Source organism: Phaethon aethereus (assembly GCF_964289735.1).
Source record: "Phaethon aethereus genome assembly, chromosome: 5".
Lineage (NCBI taxonomy): Eukaryota > Metazoa > Chordata > Aves > Phaethontiformes > Phaethontidae > Phaethon > Phaethon aethereus.
Genome location: NC_138579.1, coordinates 4,931,404 through 4,949,447, shown reverse-complemented (window position 1 = coordinate 4,949,447; position 18,044 = coordinate 4,931,404). Strand labels below are relative to the sequence as shown.

The window sequence follows — 18,044 nt, the reverse complement described above, 5'->3', positions numbered from 1 at the left end:
CGGGATGCCAGGAAGGACCGGACTGGGCAAGGGCTGCCGCGCTGGGACTTACAGCAGAGGATGCTGCAGCAAAGCGAGCGGCCGAGATGGAGGAGAGACGTGGTCTTCCAGCAAAAGACCAGGTAAAGTGCAGGGCTGTACAGTCCCTGCTGACAGACCCACATATGCTCCTGGTCCAATGCTGTGCACAACTAATTCTGGAGAATTTAGAAAAACGTCAGCAGTATGGCAGCTTGGGCACTGCTGAGTAATTCGGCTGTTGCCCAGGTTTCAGCACCTTCTGCTAATACTTGGGGACCCTGTTGGGCAAGAGGTGGGTCGCTACTTCTGCTACGGGATAAGTCTGCGCACAAAAAGGCTCGAAGAAACACAAAGGAGTTTTTGGAAAGCGTTCTTCAAGACCTAACGCATCTTGCGGAACTCCAGCCACTGTCAGTGAATAACTGCTGTGCCCATCAGACCTCCTTGCTTCCAGCTCTTGATGTGAGGAACCAGATCCCTCCCGAAGCCACCTCTTCCCACCGCCTCCTCGGCACACAAAGCCTCCGAACCGCCAGGCATGCAAAAACCACAAGGAAGAACCCGCCAAAAAATCATCCCTGGAGAGGTTTACCAGACCAGTTGCAAATACATTCATCATTCACCTCAGCCTGCCTCCTTGTTAAACCTTTCCCTTGCAGCTTGGTCACCCTGAAAGAGCTCTCCTCCGCAGCACAGGGACCCAGCTCTCGTAGAAGCTGAACCTCACACAATCCCATAGCAGCAGCAGCCAGGGCTTCAAAGATGGGGGATGGGATGGGCATGATGTTCAGAGTTGGTGGAAAAGCTGAGACCCTTCTGCCAAATCCCCACGTGGCAGAACAGGCAGCACTGCCTGCAAGGATGGACATTGCAGAGGCAAGGACCAGGGTGCTACAGCAATAAACCCACAGCTGAGTTTCTTATCATCATTGATTTGATATACCACCTAAAAAATGCACCAATTACAGGAGAGAGAAAAACCCAGAAGCCTTAAGTGACCATTTGAAAGCTTTCAGCTATTTAATTGTGGGTTTCCGCATGGTGATAGAGAAGCCATCGCCCTTGCCGCAAGAAGCCTCTCCTCCCTGAAGCGCTCCCTGCGTCCCTTGTGTCGAGGGAGGTGCCAAGCATCTTGGAGAGAGACCTCCTGAATGTCCCAAAGCAAAGGAGGACATTCAGCCTTGCCGGTGAGATGGTGGCAGTCACCCAAGCTGACAGCAAGGCAGGCATGACAGCCCCCCACAGACGGAGTGGGCAGGCAGAGGAGCTCCAGAACCCCACTGAGAAGAGGCTTTGTTCTTCCTCTCCCAAGGATGGCTCGCAGTCATCAACGGCTGCTTTAAAAAACAGTTGTAGCTGCACTACATCTCCACATAAAACCAGGGATAAAACTCCAGCTATGGTGCTCTGCAGCATCTCTGAGTGTCCAAGCCTTGGGCTGGGCTCTGCACCATCTACCATTCCCATCAAAGCCTGGCAGGGCCTCCACAGGGAAGAGCTACCTAATTCTCCTCAAAACCAGCAAGGACCGTGCATCCAAAACCTCCCGATCACCACCAGCTTCACACCTCTATGTGCTGCAGGAACGTTTTCAGATATGCCCTGAAGATTGTGGATCCCAGCCCTGCTTCCAAAAATGATGCCTGCGCTTCAGAGCCCCAATCCCATTTCCTCCCAATAAGTCCCCAGGTCACTTTTGGACTTGCCTCAAGTCTCCCAGCTCACTTTTGAATATGAAGCATCAGCTCCCTGCTTGGTTTAGGAACTCTTAAAATATGAAGTGCAAATCTAGATGGAGCTACATGAAATAAAAGGGGCTGCCTTCGATTTTTGCTCACACACATTTTTGCTCTTGCAGCTTCTTGGCTGTTTTTCCCTCCTCTCCAGCTGTCAGGTCTTTAAAATCCCACAGGACTAGAGAAAAAAAAGTAAAATAAAAAAAGGCAGGCAGGAAATAAAAAAGCAGGTAGGGGAAAGAAAAAAAACCCAGGAGTTTTCTATGGCCCAGATGAACCTAGACTGTCTGCTAACCACAGCAAAGCAATATTTTCTAGCGGGATGAGGGGGATCGTGCTGTGAAGAATGGCCACAGGTGGCCGTCCCCAGCGCCTCCCGTGGGTACTTACTGGTGCTTGTGCTAGTGCCGATGGTGTTGATGGTTGTGGGGACGGAGGAGGAGGAGTAGAGGGGCAGATGGCCGTTCTCGCACGCCAGGTTTTTGTCCTGCCAGCTGGAAGCGCTGACGCTTATGCCCGAGTCTCGAGAGTTTTGCCATCCGTTGAGTTTGTCATCGGAGTTTTGTCTTTGGTGATAGTAGTGCGTCTGCCCGTAGTCCACCGAATCCGACCGACCTCTGCTCTGGCTGCTGAAGCCACCCGACGTGCGGTCCTCCAGGTGGTTGAGCCACATGGCCAGGGCGCTCCTGTCCTCTAAGGAGGTGGCAGGGTGTATCAAGGCGTAGGACAGCAGCTGCCTGCTCTCCTCGATGTGTTGGTTGTGTTCGATTGAGTGGGCCAGGATTTTAGGCAAGAGTTTCATGTATTCGACTTTTGCCTCAATGTTTCCGGGCTTCAGTAAAGGCAGGTGGGTTAACAATAGGGAAATCACTTTATCCTTGGATTCCTGTTGCCATTGGTTAATGATTCCTGTTGAAGGAATAGAAAAAGGAAAAAAAAAGAGAATTGAGAAATCATCAAACAGAAATAAATAGACCCTGGCAGGGTAAATGGGACACACAGAGGAATGCCTGCATGCCTGATGCCACTGACTGAGCATCTCCCAGGCACGGGGGTCATGATGAGGTGTGCCGACTTGGACACCAAGAGTTACTAGACACTCCTGAAAATCACTCAGAAAGCTGAATTACACACACCTCTATGGCCAGGTAGCTCCACTGCTGTTGTCCTAATGTTAATCGAAGTCAGGGCTTGGCCCAAATTTTCACATCATTGCAGATTACACAAAATACTACACAAAAACTTTGTGGATAAACCTAACTTTTTAAAAGCACTGGTTGGAAAATGGAAAAGGTCAAGATTCAAATGAGCTACTGTAGGCAAGAGCCACAGAGGGCAAAGGGGAGAAGCGTCCCAGCAGGAGTGCAATAACCCCAAATCAGGGTGTTGGTCCATCCACCAGCCTGGTGTGATAGGCTGCCCCAAAGGTATTGAGGGAAGGGCTCAGCTGAAGCAGCCGCAGAGCTGTTGTTCTTCTGTTAGCGCATGGCAGACAGGAGAGGTTTTAGAACACCAGAAAAGAAGCAAACATAGGGTTTAGCTTTAAAAATATGCAAAAAGAAAAGTCAGGGAATTACCAGCTGGTCACTTCACTCGAACTCCTGGAAAACTGATGGAACAAATAATGAAACAACCTATTTGTAAGCACTTAGAAGATAACAAGATGATAAGTGACTGCCGACACCGATTTGTCAAGAACAATTTAATTTCCTTCTGCAACAGGGTAACTGGCCTGTGAATAGCTGGAGAAGCAGTCAGCGCCGTATATCTTGATATTCATTAGGTGCTGCCGCAGATGGCTTCCTCAGCAGCACACCAGAGAAACACGCTCAGGCGAAACTACTCTAATGTGGGCACACAACTCATCAGAAAACCATATGGAGAGAGTTGTTACTGGTGATTCACCGTCAGACTGGGAGGATATGCTGAATTGTCCCGGCTATGACACTACTCAGTATGTCATCAGTGATACGGCTGATGTGATAAATGTGTTCAACGTGCAGGTATCATGCTAGGAGAAATGAAAACAACTCCAGAAAACTGGATTAGAAACCAAACAATGTTGTGAACTGGAGAAAAGTCAGGAAAAAAAAGCTGCATTAAGTAGGTGCAAACATCTCCATGCAGGTGGGAACAAATTGCTGTGCAGTACCAGGCGGGGAAGAGCCCGGGGTCATGAAGCATCACAGCCTGAACATCAGTCAAAATGCCATATTGCACATAAAAACTGCACTAGCCAGCCTGTCATCTGTCTGAGAGGTGAAGACCAGCATGGACAAGCTGCTCCCCATGTCTCCTGGGGACTGTAGTAATAAGTTTGAATTGCAGTAAAGGTGACTGAGGTTGGGCATGAAGAAACTACCTTCTACAGGTAGTGCCAGTGACACGCTGGGAGAGATTGTCCATAGACATTGTGAAATCTCCGTCACTGGAGGTTTTTCTGAACAGCTTATACGAACACTAGCCAAGGATAACTCAGGACCTACCTAGACCACCCAACTGATGCTTCCCAGCCCCAGGTCAGTCTCTCCTCCAGCGTTTACCAAACCCCTCTATGAAACCTTCGAACTTCCAGTCCCTGCAGCAGGCTGTGCCTAAGGGTGCCACAACTGAACTGTCTGGTGAAAAGAGACTTCCTTCTGTTTGCTTTAAACACACTGCCCAAAACTTCATCAAGCGAAATACCCTGAGTTCTCATGTTATTAAAAAACCCCCAAAACTTTACTTTCTCCCTCCCTGTATGCTGTCTCCTATCCATACTGTAGAGGAAGCTGCTCTAAATCATTGATTATCCCTACATCCTTCATATGTTTTTGAGCTAGCGTAACTGAACCCACACCAGCGAAATGAAGATCTGGATGTCCATCTGTAGGATCACCCATCAGGTTTGTTCTTGGGAAGACCCATGCTGCCATCCAGCAGCTAACCCAACCCTTCCATCACCCTACCAGCCCATGACCCAGAAGAGGAGTATTTACAGTAGGGCCTTTTCCCAATTAGGGTCAAACCCTGCATGTTGGTTCCCCGACACAACCGCGGCGGTGAGCAGCACCCTCCAGCTGCACCTTCCCAGTTTCAAGGTGTGCAACCATTTTAATAGGAAGCCACTAGATGGCTTGCTGGAAACGCCGACGGCTCGTGCTGGAACTTTCTGCAGTGCTATTTACTTCTCTGCAGACCCACCCCTCCTCCAGAGCTGCATCCTGACCCCGTCGACGGCATGCCCAAGACATCGCGTGCTGCTGTGCCAAGAGGTGCAACGGACACAATTTGGCATGGCTTTAGTAGAGAAAGAACCACTTCATCTGCAGCAAAAGCGAGTTTCAGTACTCTAGGTGCCCTCCCATTCCTGTGGAGATGCTGTGAAGTTGTTTTGGTACTAAAAACCAGGATTTGGAAAAGCAATGCTCAATCTAAGTGAAGTTGTAAAAAAGACATGAGTGTAGCAGAACACAAGGTCCACTCCACAGCGGGTACGTGACATACACCTTCTGATGCAATGCAAAGCAACTTTTATCTTGGGTCATAATTGACCATCCTGAGCCCTTCCAGCTCACCAACATTTTTTGCCAAAAGCCCAGTGGGACTGAAGCCACTCTTTAGGGGGATTCAAATGCACCCTCTCCACCCTGAGCCACGCTCTACCCACTGAGCATCAGGTATTCTGGACCAAAGCAACCTCAAAACATTTTGGAGCCACTCTGCTGCTTTGCACAGAATAATTAAACGTAGGTACTAGGGGAGAAAGCAAGGGGAAAGCCTTAGAGCTAAAAACCCTTTACTTTTGGAAGCTCTTAGGACATTGCATCTAAATCCTCCTGTGGATGCAACCATTGGCAGGTCCATATGGCACCTGCCTTTCACTACATACCCCACCGGCTGGGGGGGACCTACCACACAGGCAAAGCTGCAGGCAGGGAGAAATACAACCCAAATCCTTTGCAGTGGGTGGGTTCCCATCCCTGCTTTCCCCATCTTCACTTGCCAGTGGGAATTAGGGATAATGCCTTCTCTGTGAGAACAGCCTATACAGCTTTGCCTTTGCTTTCCCCTGAAACATGTGGTCTTGGCCACACACCCATCTAATTACTATTTCTCATTGCTATCGCTATTTTTTCTGTAAATCCAGAGCGCAGAAGTCAACATCACTCCGGATCATCAGTTTGCAAAGCTGATGGAGGCAGATTTGTGCTGCAAGGATGACTGAACGGCACCAGCTGAGGCTCGACACAAGTCACTGTTCACCACCTCTCCTGCAACCGCCTCCGAGTCCCGATGCAGGGACCCACCAGCACAAGGATGCCAGACATGGACACAGCACGATGCCGTTTAGCACCTACCGTGGACAAACTGCTTGGCCAGGTTACTTGATGTTGAAACACTACCGGTTGCGCACAACACCTGCTGCGCGTGGGGAACGCTCCTCAGACCAACTGAAGTCTGAAGCCTGAGCGTTTCCCCACGAGAGCATCTCCCTGTTTTCCATATGCAGATGTAATTCTGCTGCAGGCAAAGCTTTGTGTCATGCTTAGTCTGATTTATCTGTCTCTTCTTTCTCCTGCTTCTTGGCTGGCTGCCTGGGAGGTGAAAACCCGTGTTATTTCGTCCCCTCCTCCTGCAGAGGGATTTCACCCCTTCCCCTTCCCTTATACCCCCTGGTTTTATCACTGCTGTCGGGGCACTTCGGCAGCTCTCTCAGGCTGGCACAGCCAAGCCCCAGCCCGGCACCAGCTGGGGAGAGGCTGCGGGACTTTGCAGTGGCTCAGATAAACTAAGAAATCAAAAGATTGTTAAAAAAAGGCATGCAATGCATTGCTAAAAGAAGTCAGTTCCACTTGTACATAGGAATTACGTAGAAAAATACATGCAGAAAAAGCAGAGACCAGGGCAACCTGAGTGCAGGGGAGGAGGAGGAGGAGGATGGGGGAGGCAGGTGGCCGTGGCTGGACTCCTCTTCCTCACACGGTGGTGGGGCTGACCATGAAGGTCACCACTGGAGAAACACAGGATGGTGTCAGAGCTGCTTCTTGGGAAACTTGGCTCGGACCTCCAAGAGATTTGGGGGTTTGAAATCACAACACCAAAAGATGAAGCATTGATCCAAATGCCCTCGGCCAGCAAGGGTGGATGCCCTTTCCTGCCCCGGCCTGGGCAGGAGCCGCTCTCCTTCTCAGCCAGAGGCAGGATGTGCACAATTAAACAAAAATGGAAAATAATTAGATCGGAAAGAGGTTTGGCTCTCTCCGAAGACGGGGCAAAAGGTCAGGCTTAATCCTATCTACCAGAAAACAAGAGGGATCTGGAGAAGGCGGTACGAGAGAAGGAAAGCTGGAGTTGCCTCTGGGCAGGGGCACGGGGGCTGGCGACCCCCCAAAGCCCCTCTCCACCCTCTCCTCGAACACAGGAGTCCCCGCTTCAGCTCCCTAACCGCTGCCAGGCACTCCCAGACATCTGGGATGTCCCACCCTTTATTGCCAGAACAAGCCCCCCCCACCCCGGGTCAGCTGCAGTTAGGACATGTCCCTGTCCTGGGCTCCCATGTCCAGGGTCCTGGCATGCAGCCGGCGGTGGTGTTCGGGGTCACAGGCACTAATCACATTACAGCCTCATCAGTTCCCCTGGGTGCTGCTGCAAGGATGCCCGATCCTTCCATCGCAAGGCTTTCGCTGCTTTAAGGGACGGCAAGGCTATTGATATTTGCAGCTGGCAAATCTGAGCATAGTGAAAGCCCTGAAGTTAGAAACCCAACTTGCTGCTCCAAAACTTCCAAAATCCCTGTCCTGCCCATCGTCATCACTGCACCAACATCTCCTTTTGCAGATGAGCTAAAATAATAACTGAAAGGCACTCTAAGGAGCCAGTTCATGTCCCAGCCCTGTGACTCTGTACTGGGAAGGGATGGGAGCTTGGCGGCACCCCCAAAGCAGAAAATCCCGATTTTCATTACGGGACTCTTTCTTGAGTGACAGGCTGAATGAAGGTGGGATCTGAAACTACTTACCTGATATGATTTTGTTGCCGTACAGCACAGCTGATGCATGTGCAGGGTGCACACATATAAATACAGCACCAAATATAGCCGGGTCCTGCTTCCAAGGCTGAAACCAGTGCTGCGCTATGAATAGGTCCAGCACTATCCCCGAACCCGGGGCTTTCTGGCTTGAGAAAGAGATAACGTTTGTCAATTTAGTAAGTGCTCACTGGACTTCTCTTTCAAAAATCTGCTTAATCACTTCTGGATGCCGTACTGGCAACAGTCACAGTTTTCCAAAGGCAAAGCCAGCCTGGGTGGACAAAGGCAGGGATGCACACAATTTCTGTTGACGCCACAAAAAACAATGCAGGCGGCACGCTGGTGCCTTCATTTAGAAACCCTGAAGTACCTAACTGCCTGTTTTTTTCTCTAATTTCTGATTTTTGCAAACAGACCTGGGGCCCCCACCTGAAAAACACTGACCATGCCTGGAGGGATGGCTGAGAGGAACTGAGGAGCTGTCAGCACAGGCACAGGAACGTCTGTGTCTCATCAGGTGAGACGTCTCCAAGGAACGATGGCAATGCGTGATACCGCTCAACTGCTTAAAAAGACCCCGAAAACCAACCAACCCCAACCAAGATAAAACTTTGCATTATGAAAGCCAAAACTGGGTTATCCTCCTGTTGTCATATACGACGTAAGTATTTACACATTTAATACACATAATCACATTTCGCGACTGAAGCAGACAAATATGTTGACTGGGGCTTTGACGAAGAGAGTGAGATAAATGATGTGTAATTTATGAGCTAGACAACAGCTTATCATGAGTAACAAGGACAACAATTGAAGACTGGAAGCAGATTAAACACTGCCCAAGGATTTTCCAAGTGACAAAGAGTGTATTTAAATAGCAGGCTTGGTATCATTGCTCCACAATGGTAACTTAGTGCGTTTAAGGGCTCCAGTTGTCAGTAAATTGCTCTTAAATTACTTTTTTATTATGCCCTTGTTTTCAGTTTAACAACATTTTCCGTAAGAAGTTCTCAAAAGCCCATTCAGGTAATTTCTCCAAGCAAGAAATGATTAAGAATTAGATCTGCACATCTGAAGGGCATCCGCCAAACAGAGCACCTTCACAGCAAGGCTGAATGGACCAGCACTCTCAGATGTACTCGGGGAGAAAAAACAGGAGCTTGTACCAAAAAATTTAGGCTGGGATCCCTGATCTTGCAAAGTGACATGCTGCAGCATTAGGGATTGGAGGGAAAAACTAAGTGCTCCTGGACGACAATCAAGCCCTCACAGGGATGGACGACACTGAGGTTTTCATGTCTTGGATGGCCGACAGCAAAACAGAAATCCAATCCGTGCTTAGGCAACTTGCAACTGCTTCAAGCGAGCCTGAAATCAGCAGCCCTGGTGCAAGTGATGGCTATTTCTGGGTTTGCAGGAAGGTTTTGCAGGAGGCCTTCCTCAGCAGCTCCCAGAAGAGGTTCCCATTGTTTGCCGTTTCCTGCATTACCGATGTGGCACTGGCTCTGGGCGATGGGCAGAGCTACGTGGAGACATCTACTTTTCACCAGAGGCAGAAAAATCAGCGCCCGGACTCCTCCTGCTGCATAAAGACAAAGCAGCATAGCACTACCTGCCAGCTCCTCCATACATGCATGCATGATGCTGCGCTTCCATCGAAATCACCAAAATCTGCTCTGAGGTCATCACCAGAGTCAGCCCCAGTATCTAGCAACTATTACAGCTGCATGGGTGTCTTCATTAGGGCAAAAGGGATCAAGAAATCTGACCCTGCACATGAATGCAGCCCAAAACTTCTGTTTGACCAAAATGTCATCTCATAGTGAACGTCCATCAAGAGACAAACCCCAACCCTACGTTTACTGGCTATTTGTTCCAGTGTCTCCCAAGTGCTTCAGTTTGCCTTCATTTCCAGTTGAATGTATCTGATTTAAGCTTGAATTCATCTGGCTTCAGCCTCCAGATAAATTCTAGTCTGAATTAAAGAGCTCCCTGATGTCCTGCGTTTTCTCAAGTGAAGGTACTTGGGACTCAGCACTCAAGTCACCTTCCACTCTTGTTTCTGGTAAGCTTAGCAGAAGCTAAGTGTCCTGTCTCTAACAGGTCGTGGTAATCATGAGCCCATGGCAACACTTGTGCTGGCTCTAGGACTTCCAGCACCCAAGTCAATCCGGTCTCATTTGGCTTGGTGGAAAGCATGAGTGGGGTGGAGAGACCATAGTCCATCTCACCCAAGGTGATTTACAGCAAAGTTAAAGCAGGACAGCTTCAGACCACAAGTCTGAATTTGCACAGAAACTATCGACTGGGGGCAGTTTTCTGCCAGTCCCAGCCTTCCTGCAACTGGATTTGCTGGTCTGTGAGATGGTCCAACTCCCCACCACCCATCACATGAATCTTCTCTCCAACGCTGCTGCAGATGCGAAGCTCTGCCCTGGCTCCCGTTGCAGCAGTTCGACTGAAGGTGAACTACAGCCTGTTTCCAGATGAAGGGATTTAAATTATTATTTGCAGTAATTAGCACCTGCATGCCGACGCATTCACAATACTTTGTTTGGGCGAATTTACATCATTCTCTTCCTACATTAGCCTCACTCGAAAGACCAACATTGAAGAAAATGAAGTGAGAACCCTGTTGGAAATCCTCTCTGTACCCCATCCAGAGCACATGAATACCCTCGCTGTTAAACCTGGCAGCCTTCTCCCTCCATGAGAGGCCAAGTAACAAGAATTTCAGCATGTGCCTTTTGGTTATTGCAACCGACACTAATTAAAAGAAAAAAACTCTCGACGATAAAGGTTACTGCAGATCTGCCAACTGCACGAGACGGAGATGCAAGCTGACACTGAAACGCCGGTGAACCTGAATCCTGCTCCTTGTCTCACCAAAATCCATGTAAGACCACGGCTAACACAGACGAGAAGACACCGGTGACGTTTCTAAGCACATCTACAGCTGGGAGGCTGCAGCGTGGTGTGTAAACCCTGCCGACCTCCCCCTGCTATGTTCAAACGGGTTTGAATTTATGCCTGCGCTAGTCCTGACCTCAGCGTGGACCGGGAGGACCTAATCCTATACGTCTGAAGGCAACGGGAGCCGTGCCAAACAGCATCACTGCCTGCTGGATCCAGCACCCGTGGCCTCCTGGCACCTCCCGCGTCCCCATGCTGCAGCGGCTGGGAGAAGCCAGGGAGAGGCCAGCTCTGCACCCTGTGGACCGCTTCTTCCCAGGTGCCCAAAACCACTCGTCCCGGCAGAAAACGCAGGGTTTGACAGAGGAAAAGTCAAGAACACCTCACAGCTGGTTTTTTGCTTTCACTCCCTCCCATGCAGGTCTAACAGCCTGACTTAGGGAGAAATGTGGGGAGTAGTGGCAAAGCTCTTTCCCTGCAACAAGCCTTGGCTAGGAGCTGGGAAAAGCTGGCAGATCTGCAAACAAGCCCTGGACACGAGGAGGGCTTGGGGACTGCTATTTGTGGCAATCGAGGCTTCGCACTTTCCCTCTTGGAGCACCCATCCCAACAGCTATGAACCTCTAGGTCCAGGGTAGCTGCGCGGCTCAGTGCTACCCCAGCATCTTCAGTCTATAATGAGATATAAAAAGGCAATCACTGAATTCCCCATTTCCCTCACTGGTCAGCTTCTGTGCAGATTTAGGTGCAGATGACCTCTTCGAAGGACAGGAGGACGTTTTGTTCATCAGTGCCCATAAGGAGAGAAGAGATAGATGGCAATCTGTGCCTTGTATCACACAAGGCATGTGCACGATCTCTGTTCTCCAGTGCCCACAACCCACCTTGCACCCCGGCTCCGCGACAGTGCCAAGGAGCACCAGCGCTTGATGGAAAATTTGCCAGTGATGCACTAAAACCTATCGGTTCACATGGTGCTGGCTCTCCTCTTGCGTTTCCAGCAGCTACATCACATTCTAAGAGGCTAAAAATACATTAAGTACTTTCCTAATGTTTCTTTTCCGCCCGAGCGGTTGCTGCAGAGAAGCTCTGAGCAGGAGGGGAGGTGAACAGACCAGTGTGGATGCAGGGAAGAGATGCCATAAAAACGGAGCAATAGGCACAGCACATCCCACAGAAGGAGGTGGCTGGGGAAGTCCCCACTGCAGGCCATATTGGTTCCTTAGAAAAACAAAGGCAAGAGCCATACAGCCATCAAAAGCAAAGTGCTTCTGATTTTACTGCAGGATTCAGCACTGGCAGGAGCACAGAGGACTTCACGAAGGAGCATCTTCTCCATCTTCAATGACCGAGATTAAGAAGTTCCGTGTAAATTAACTACACAATATCCCTTTGACTTGTTTAACGTAACAAATTTAACCACTGAAAATAATTCTGGCCAAAAGACACAACCTTACTGCAACCGCCCCCAGCATCCCCCTGCGTGCAATGGGCAAGTTCTTCAACACCCACTGCCAAGGCAGCATGGACAGGTTTGCCGGCACAGCTGGGTTGCAAAAGGTATGTTGGCCATCGTTGGTCTTATCTTCTGTGCTTCATAAAGGGTGTGTCCCTGCTAGGCAGTGCTCTGAAACAAAGGCAGCCTGATGCAGAGGTGAGGTAGATGTGGATGAGCACTGGGGAGCTGGCTGCTGCATCTCGAATGCGCTTCACTTTTGAAGAACAGCCAAGTTCTTGCAACTCTTCTTAGGAAGACAGGCTAAGGAGCAGGTGACCATACGACGTGCAGCTTCTGGGGGAAAAAGACCCAAACAAAAAAAACCCCAAAAAACCCCGTGGGGGATAAGACATGAGCCTACTCGACTTGTTGCCCTTTTTAAGGCAGTTCTCCTTGGGCAGCAAGTTCAGCTGTTTATTACTGGCTGCTCCCCTCTCCATCAAGCTCTCCAAAGCAACGGCAGCCCCATCGTTTTGTAGCCCTGGTCCCTTCCTTTTGTGTGGAAGAAATGACTGGAAAGGATGTCCCCAGGCTGAGCAGCTCAAGCTGTGACTGCACTTCTTGATCTCACAGCAGGTATAGTGTTAGCAGGAGTTGGGAATTTCAGCACTGAAGCCAGCCTCAAAGGCAACCCTCGATCAGATCTTCTCATCCCATCACGCTGATGGGGCTGATTAAACCCCACCAGCAGACAGAGCAGCAGGGCAGGGAGCTCAGTGCTCTCCATCCAAGTTGTAAACTCACAAAGGAGCAAAAAGCCCATTATTTTGGTCAGAAGCAGAACAAACCGGGAGATCCCTCAACAAAACATCCCTTAATTCATGCTGAGAGCCACAAGGACAGAAGAGCCCGGCCCTACTACAGAAAAAAGCTTTTCACATTTTTGACACTATTTTCCCCCTTCTACCTCGTGAGCTTGCCAGAGCTCCAGTTATTAGGAAGCTGTTCATACAAACCCAGAAGCAATATATTTTTAGCACTGGAGAATCGCATGGCACGATCATTAAGCATGCTTCTGCAGACAGCAACGAGAGCGGGGATTTTTCCTTCTCTAAATTGGCTGCAGCCACTACGGTTTTCAGCCCAAAGCAGACTTCCAGGAAATTCAGAAGGAGTGGGAAGTCTTTTTCCATGACATATTTAATACCAAACTGAAGTACACTCAATTTTCATACCATGCATCTGATGGGAGGTTTTATGGATTTGTTTTCTAGGCTGGATCTGTTGCACACTTTTGCTACAGAGCGTAATAGCGTGTATTATCACAACACTCCCTAGCAACATGACTTTTAATTTAGTGCAGAGCTTTGCAACACTGAGAGCATCTCACTGACTCAGAGCAAAGACGCCACGCTGGGAAACCGTATCAAAAGCCCCTTAAGTGCCAAGGGAACCTACACCGCATGTATGACCGCATTTGAGCTCCTCAACGCAACATGTCCGGCACTGGCATGGAGAACACCTTGTGAAAGATGAATCTGCCTCACTGATTTCACAAGCTGTGGTCCAGCCGGCATGTTCTTGTGGAATGGTGATTACATCGATGACAGTGGTGCCAACGGGTGCGAAACGAGTGAAAATCCCGCAAGTTCTGTCCGAGTGCTCAATGCTTGGACAGAAAAACGTGGGAAATGGTTCAGTGTCAGAAATAAGAGCTCAGAGACAGATGCGGCATCAGCAAGGATGAAGTACCACCTCCTCGCTTCTCATGCGAAGGCCAGGAGGAGGACAGATGCTTGGTCGACAAACCAACCAACCTCCTATGAAAGCTGTCCTGAAAAGTGAAGCCAGCCTGACACCGGACAAGGACTCACAGCACCCATTTCTCTTTACTCGTTGGAGCACACAAGCTCCTGGGCATCAGAAGCATCATGCTCCCAAGCCTCACATGGGGAGGATGGTCTTTTGAAACTGCAGGAAAATAGCGCCTGGGTCCCACCTCACAACAGAGAGTGTGCAAAACTGCAAAAGCACCCTCAGCGGTGTGGACACCACCAGGTGAGGTGTTTCTCCACCTCTACCCACTGGGGCAGGAGAGCAGCAGAAAGCAGGTGCACCAACCATACGGGGTAGGTGGAAGAAAGCTACCGCAGCAGAAACGACACCAAAATGCTGTCCCATTTGGACAGCAGAGCGGAGCCCTTGTGCATGCAGTGAGGAGACAGAAATATCAGAGCAGCTGTGCCAGGTCTGATGGACAAAGATACCCTGATGGGATCCTGGGTCAAGTGGCTTTTGCTGGCTGCTGTGCAAAGTTAGCTAAGTTTAGCCGGCTCACGGAGGCCGCCTGGCCCACAGCAATGGGATGGGTCGGCGAGGATTAAAAGTATAGTTAAACAGGAGGCTGCAGATTGCTTCCAGAAGTCCCATCACTTCTTGGAGCTTGTGAGCTCAGCAATGGCTGCTGGTTTTGCTGCTTCTGAGACACGGGACTACAGGTGGGAAATGAGTTCCCTGCCGGCTTTCACTTACACTGGGGTTATATTGCTCAGATGCCTCCACACACCCTCAAAACCAGATTTTCAGTGGAATTTCCTAGGACGCAAGAAGCCAAAAGAAACCCACCACGCAACTTCTGTACCTCTTCTTTGAGCCTAATCCATAAAAATGCCCAAATCTTCCTTGCTTCCAGCAAGGAGGCTACAGGCACAACCACAGGCACGGGGGAAATACTCCTCTGACTTCCTAATTTCACTTGCAAAAAGCCTTTTAGCAAAACCTCAATTGAAATGCAGATAAGTTTCTTCAAAGGCTAAAAAAGAAATAAAATTATCTGAATGTCATAACTATGTTGCCTAACATGGATAAAGGATTTAGAAGGGGGGAAAAATAATACTAAAAATAAGTTATGAAGGGTATGTAAGGTATTGATATACAGCACATGGTTTAAACTGTTAATCATTGAACAGATTCCAGTATAAAAATAAAGAGACTGAAGCTGCACATAATGGAGGAGTTGCTCTATTTATAAACTTGTCTGTGCAAAGGGCAGGCGAGGGCCGGGAGGAGCAGGCGGCGGAGGCAGAGGGCCACTGCTGCGGAGCCTATATTTTGAGGGAAAATAAACAGATTTTTTTTATTATTTTTTTTTAAGTGTTGTCAACAAAATCAAACCAAGTTGTCCAAGAGCCTGTGTGTTCCAGCCATGTGAGCAGCATTTACAGCTCCTGCATGTGACAGCTCTCCCAATTTAGCCAGTAACTGACTCCCTCTGACCTGTAATAACACCGCTCCCAAATTAGAGCCCTCAATTTGACTTGGCTTCGGTCCTTCCCTCCCAGCGACATAAAGCATCCTTTTCCCCCCACCCTCCCCGAACATTCATAATCCCGTCCTTTCACGCTGCCAACTCAAACTCACATTTAGCCTTTTCCTATTTTTTTGGGGAGGTTGCGGAGGGACGGGCGGGTGCAGGCAGCGAGGGGTAGGGAAAAAGCCCGGTGGAAAAACACCAAGAGACAAAAACAACAACAAAATCAGACAAAAATTCCAAGTTGGTGACATTCAGCTGGAAAAGCTCAGTGACTCACATGCAAATAAAATCTGCCTAAATTCACTGCTGCATGACGCAGGCCACTGGCTTCAACATAAAAAGGCCAGGATGAAATCATCCACAATTAAATCGGAGCTTGGAAGGCTGCAAAAGCAGCCGCATCAGCGCAGTTCCCTCGGCTTAATAGGAAACACAAAGGAAGGAAGTTCAGCGGAGTGAGAACATCCCCCTTTTCCCCTCCTTCCCACCGACACCTCGCGCCATCAGTCATTCCCAACCGTCGGCGCGGCTCCTCCGGCATCACACGTCGGCGCTCAGCTCCGGCAAGCTGCTCACTAGCAGGCGGCTGCCAGCTTTTAATGGGCTTTCCTGGAATACTAGCTCAAAAGTAAAATAAAAATAAATGTGGCTACGTAGGAAGGCAAACCCCCACCAGTCAGCGACCTCTTCCAGAGAGTTCTACCCTGTCCTTTGCAGAATGATACGATATATTGTACAATGAACATTACAAACCCTGGACCGAATCCCCCATCTACACAAGGAGGGGGAGAGGGATTTAAATCTTAGGTTTTCTCTTGCATTGCAACAGTGCCTTTAAACCTTACGAGTTTTTAAACACTGTCTGAAGAGAGACTACAGAAACGCACTTGCAGGGACCCACGGCGCAGTGCTGAGGCAGGGAACGGGGTGCAAGGGCTTCCCCTTACGCCAGCACCTGCACCGGGCTCCGCGTCCCTACCCCTCCGACGCAAGCGCTGGTGGGGTTGTGCCACGAACCAGGTCATCGGCCTCCTCCAGGTTAAAAATAACATCAGGAGGGGGAAGAATAAACTAAAAAAGGTCATTTTAACCTAGATTGGGCTGCTGATGGGATTCACAGCACGGCTCTGCAAAAGGCTTTTGGTGCTCCAGCTGAGAAGGGAAAACAATCCTTTAAGCAAGCGTCGGCCCCTCCGCACCCCGAAATGCTGCTCCGGGGAACAGCTGGTGACCATCCGTCCGGGATGCAGGAGGACAGTGCCCCGAGCATCCGGAGCGGCCTCAACCAGCGGCTAATTTCAGCCAGGATAACGCAAGGAGCCCATAGAAATTAGGTGACCGGCTGCACATTTGTTGAGATACCAGGAGCTTGAACCTTTACGGGCTTTCCCCCTGCCGGGGCTGGCATGCCTATCCCCGGACTAACGGCGGTGCTGTGCTGCCGACGGGTCCCGGCCCGAGCCGACAGCTCCTCGGCACGTGCTTGCAGAGGCGGCAGAAGCCGGGTGTTACAGGGCCATAAAAGGTAACCGGCAGCCGCGAGCCTCCGGCCGGCGATCCTGCATTTGCTCCAGAGGAATCCGCACCTCCCCAGGGAAAAAAAAAATATATATATATAGAGAGAGAGAGGTCTACAAGCAGGGAAAGGTTGAAATCGCCTGCAGGAGGACATCCGACGGAGCCTGGGCCATCTGGTCACCCACCCTGCGCAGTGACACTGCCCTCCCTTTGCCACCAGATGCTAATTCCTTTCATCCTGCCTGGCCCTCCGCTGGTGTAATTTTAGGTCTGTGAATAGGACCATCTGCCTTTGAGATGCTCGTTTATTTTTGGCTAAGCCCTCCCTTTCACCGCTCCCTTCTTAAAGGAAGTCCGAATTGGGCGCCATTGGAAATTTCTTGTGCCGTCCTCTAATAGCTGAGCGCTAACGAGCTATCTACAGCATGCTCTGTAACGCCACCACTTGTAAAACTGGGGGGTGTCATTATCTTCAAAGCGTTTTTGCAAACACTTTTTCGTTCCTCCCCACGTTACCACCGCAAAGTAGTAATTACTCACTTCTCTCTGAATACGGTGGGCTTGGTGCAGCACACTGGGGCTCGGCCAAGATGTGCTCAGCAATATTCAACATGGCCAAAGTAAAGTTAAAACAAACTGGTTCCTATCTTTGGATGCTAGGGACTGCTACCGTTGCTTCCTGTCCCACAGCAGACATGGAAATGTTAAAAACAAAAATAAATGCTGGAACCACACTGGCCAATAATGTAGTTTCCACGTATTAAGAGGAAACGCGATGCCTGGAGAAAAAGGAGTTTTACGGAAAGTTTTGCTTTTATACACAACACAGTGCTACAAATGAAAGTCACTGTCATGATCTGCTGCTGCTTTTAGCAAAATGCTGAATAAAAATGCTGCATAAAAATGCTGCAAAACCCCCTTGCGCCCGAGCTGCCTCCAGCCCTGCCAGGCACCACCGAGTCTCTGCAGAAAGAGGGGACCAGGAGCTGGTGGGAGAAGGTTGTGTGCTATTTCGTCTCCATGTCTGCTGGCACCGGGTGTTTCAAAACTCCTGCATTTTGAACCTGAAGCAGTTGAATGCACCCCTCAAAA

General features: G+C 49.6%; 1 protein-coding gene across 2 annotated transcripts in view; it reads right to left on the bottom strand.

Moving 5' to 3' along the window:
• Positions 1 to 18,044, bottom strand: part of SAMD4A (sterile alpha motif domain containing 4A) — a gene marked incomplete at its 3' end in the record, with an annotated part of 103,812 nt that overhangs the window by 35,678 nt on the left and 50,090 nt on the right. For both annotated transcript variants that reach the window (XM_082000505.1, XM_082000506.1), the window contains exon 2: positions 2,148 to 2,666. In XM_082000505.1, the coding sequence (XP_081856631.1) occupies positions 2,148 to 2,666 (519 nt within the window). The remainder of the gene's footprint in view (positions 1 to 2,147; positions 2,667 to 18,044) is intronic.